Source organism: Gossypium arboreum, chromosome 8 (genome assembly GCF_025698485.1).
Source record: "Gossypium arboreum isolate Shixiya-1 chromosome 8, ASM2569848v2, whole genome shotgun sequence".
NCBI classification, from domain to species: domain Eukaryota; kingdom Viridiplantae; phylum Streptophyta; class Magnoliopsida; order Malvales; family Malvaceae; genus Gossypium; species Gossypium arboreum.
In genome coordinates, this window is record NC_069077.1 from 111,664,490 (window position 1) to 111,668,270 (window position 3,781).

At 39.6% G+C, this 3,781-nt stretch overlaps 1 protein-coding gene across 1 annotated transcript; it reads left to right on the plus strand.

Moving 5' to 3' along the window:
• Positions 1 to 297: 297 nt before the first annotated feature.
• On the plus strand, positions 298 to 3,195 carry LOC128296643 (uncharacterized). Its single transcript, XM_053032080.1, has 6 exons — positions 298 to 444; positions 607 to 1,663; positions 1,751 to 1,843; positions 1,957 to 2,373; positions 2,464 to 2,618; positions 2,974 to 3,195. The coding sequence occupies exons 1-6, from the start codon at positions 298 to 300 to the stop codon at positions 3,193 to 3,195; spliced, it is 2,091 nt and encodes a 696-aa protein (XP_052888040.1).
• Positions 3,196 to 3,781: the final 586 nt, after the last annotated feature.

Below are 3,781 nucleotides of genomic sequence, written 5' to 3' on the forward strand. Positions count from 1 at the left end.
TGGTATAATCAACTGAGTCACGCAAGGATCAGTTCCTGGAGAGACTTAGCACAAGCCTTTATGCAGCAATATAATCAAGTGACTGACATGACTCCTGATAGAATCACTTTGCAAAATATGGAAAAGAAGCCTAATAAGAGCTTTAGGCAATATGCGCAGAGATGGAGGGAGGTTGCCATGCAAGTTCAACCACCACTTTTGGAGAGAGAGACTACCATACTGTTCATTAACACCTTGAAGGCTCCATTCATTACTCACATGATTGGAAGTACCACCAAGAGTTTTGCTGATATAGTTATGGCAGGAGAAATGGTTGAGAACGCCATAAGAGATGGCAAGATAGAGGGGGAAACTACTATAACAACGGCCTCAAGAAGGAAAGATAATGAGGTCAACAATACGAGTAATTATAATGCAAAAGCGATTACGATTAGTCAGCCCAGAGTAACTACAGTTGGGCAACAAGATTCTCAAAAGCAGGGATCTGGTTCGAGATAAAATTTTGAAAATATCTCATTTACGCCTATCCCAGTGATGTATCGGGAGCTTTATCAAAGTTTATTTAATGCGCATGCAATAGCTCCTTTTCATTTGAAACCTCTGCAGCTTCTATACCCTAAATGGTACAATGCAAATGCCAAATGTGAATACCATGCAGGGATATCAGGGCATTCGATCGAAAATTGTACTGGCTTTAAAAAAGCAATGGAAAGACTTCTCAAGATGGGGGTTGTAAAATTTGATGACACCCGTAGTAATAAGAACTCGTTGCCAAATCATGGTGATCAAGGGGTAAACGCAGTTGGGGATACTGGTATGAGAAGGATTAAAGAGGGCGTGGCCAAGGTGAGAACGTCGAAGAAAATGATTTGGGAAGAAATGGTGAGAAGAGAGATGATAATCTCTAAAGAAAGGAATAGAGGAGTGAGGGACTACTGCGAGTTCCATGCTGAGGAGGGGTACGAGATCCAGGAATGTGACGAGTTTAAGGCCTTCGTACAAAGCCTTATGGATAATAAGAAGTTGGAATTTTATGAAGCTAGCTCAGATGAGGGACGTATATGGATATTAGAAGGTGGACTGAAGAATCAAAACCGGCCAAGGTTCATTATTTCTTTACCAAGAAATAATGAAGTTGAAATACCAACGGTACCGAAAGTCATTATTCATAAACCTGTTTCCTTTCCTTATAAGGATAACAAGAGGGTACCTTGGAATTATAATTGCAATGTGACAATACCGGAGAAGGAGGATATAGCTGGTGCTTCTGAGAAGATTCAAGGTAAGGGTTCTTACATACGTAGTGGGAAGCGTTATAATGTAAAAGGCGTTAGAGTTGAACCTGTGAAAGTAAAAGCCTTTGACAAAGGAAAAGGGGTTGAAATACTGGTTAATAAGCCAGTGAAGGAAGAAGAAGCCAAAGAGTTTCTAAAATTCTTAAAACACAGTGAGTACAGCGTGGTTGAACAATTGCGCAAACAACCAGCTCGCATATCAGTATTGGCGTTGCTCCTAAGTTCAAAGGTACATAGGGAAGCATTGATGAAGGTGCTCAATGAAACTTACGTTACTAATGATATATCCGTCAATAAGTTGGATCGATTGGTTAGTAACATAAGTGCTGATAATTTCATCTATTTCAACGATGATAAAATCCCACCTGGTGCCATGGGATAAGCTAAAGCCTTACACATTACCACTCGCTGTAAAGGGTATACATTGCTGAGTGTGCTTATTGATAATGGATCAGCCTTAAATGTCTTACCATTATCTATACTGAACAGATTACCCATAGACAGTTCTCACATGAAAACATGTCATAATGTAGTGAGAGCATTCGATGGTACGGAGAGAAAAGTCATGGGAAGAATTGATATTCCTTTGATAATTGGACCAAACACTTATGAGGTGGACTTTTTAGTGATGGACATCAAGCCCTCTTAAATTGCTTGTTAGGGAGGCCTTGGATACACTCAGCAGAAGCAGTGCCCTCATCTTTGCACCAGAAATTGAAGTTAGTAGCTGATGGACGGCTGGTCACCATAAACGCGGAGGAGGACATTATAGCGACAGTTACCAGTGACGCACCCTATGTAGAAGCAAACAAGGAGGTAATTGAATGCTCTTTCCATTCATTAGAATTCGTCAATGCAACATTCATTTCAGAGGGGAATGAGGTGCTGGTACCTAGGATATTTAGAACTACAAGAATGGGTTTGCAAATGACAATGAGGAAAGGAGCCTTGCCAGGAAAAGGATTAGGAAGGCATCTTCAAGGAAGGATTCAAATTCCAGAATTAAAGGAGAAGAGAGACCATTTTGGCTTAGGTTACAGGACAGATCACAAGCAAAGGAGGAAGGAAATAGAGAAGCGTCAGGAAAGAAGAAGGGCGCGTTTAAGTGGAAGAGAAGTAGAGTGGAAATCAATGACGTTCCCCCATATATTCTAAACCTTTATATCAGGAGGGATAATTCACCCTAAAGGAGGGTTGCTTGAAAAAGGAAGCTATCACATAAATGCTGTGCATAATGAAGAGTCTGGACAAGGAAACCTTGAGGGCATTCGCCCTTACGAACCGGGAAGCTCTTTAAATAATTGGGTTGCAGAGGAACATCCTGTAGTTTTTAAAGATTCTTCAGAGTAATTTTCAGAACACTCTTATTGCTCTAAATCCTAGAGTAGTAAGATTTCATTTGTAAAATAAGCTCATGTTCGGATATTTACATTTCAATAAAACGCAACTTTTGTTATCGATTCAAGTGAATATTCTTTTATACCTTTCAATATTCTTTTGACATTTAAATTCTTTCAAAAAAAAATTTTCCATTTCATTCATAACATATAAATAAATTCATTCATTCTTTGTACATCCTTTCGTACCCCGCAGGTCCCTAGATATCAATGACATGAGCACTGATACTATAAATCCTAGATTCTCTTTTGAGCAAGACATGTGTTTAGAAGAACTTCAGGATTTTGAAGATGACAGGGATTGTGATATGTCTCCAGACCTGTTGAGAATGGTGAAACAAGAGGAGAAACAAATCCTATCCCGTGAGAAAGAAGAAATAGAGAATGTAGCCTTGGAGGAAGGGAAGGAGGCGAAAATTGGCACACATGTTGCTAAGGAAACAAGACAAGGTCTTGTTGAGCTGCTATGTGAATTCAAGGACATATTTGCATGGTTGTATTAGGATATGCCGGGATTGAATACTGATATCGTGGTACATCGTCTTCCTATAAGACAAGATTGCAAGCTAGTTCAACAAAAATTGCGAAGGATGAGGCCTGATATTGTGTTGAAAATAAAAGAGGAAGTTAAGAAGCAGTTTGATGCTGGATTCCTACAAGAAGTAAAGTACTCAGATTGGGTGGCTAACATTGTGCCTGTCCTTAAGAAGGATGGGAAGGTACGAATGTGTGTTGACTATAGAGATTTAAACAAAGTTAGCCCGAAGGACAATTTTTCTTTACTGCACACCGACACTTTGGTAGATAATACAGCGGGATATTTGTTGTTCTCCTTTATGGATAGTTTCTCGGGGTACAATCAGATAAAGATGCATCCTGAGGACATGGATAAAACCACCTTCATAACATTGTGGGGCACCTTTTGTGACAAAGTAATGCCCTTTGGGCTGAAGAATGCAGGGGCAACATACCAAAGGGCTATGGTGACCTTATTCCACGATATGATGTACAAAGAGATTGAGGTATATGTTGATGATATGATTGCCAAATCTCGAACAGAGAAGGAACATATTAAAGTTTTGAAGAAGT

Bases quoted from the DNA above. Each gene is read 5' to 3' on its own strand.
- LOC128296643 (XM_053032080.1), top strand. From the start codon at position 298: ATGGCAGGAGAAATGGTTGAGAACGCCATAAGAGATGGCAAGATAGAG. The intron at 1,844-1,956 runs GTACGGAGAGAA...ATTGCTTGTTAG, and splicing joins TGTAGTGAGAGCATTCGATG to GGAGGCCTTGGATACACTCA. The intron at 2,619-2,973 runs GTAGTTTTTAAA...GAAGAACTTCAG, and splicing joins GGGTTGCAGAGGAACATCCT to GATTTTGAAGATGACAGGGA.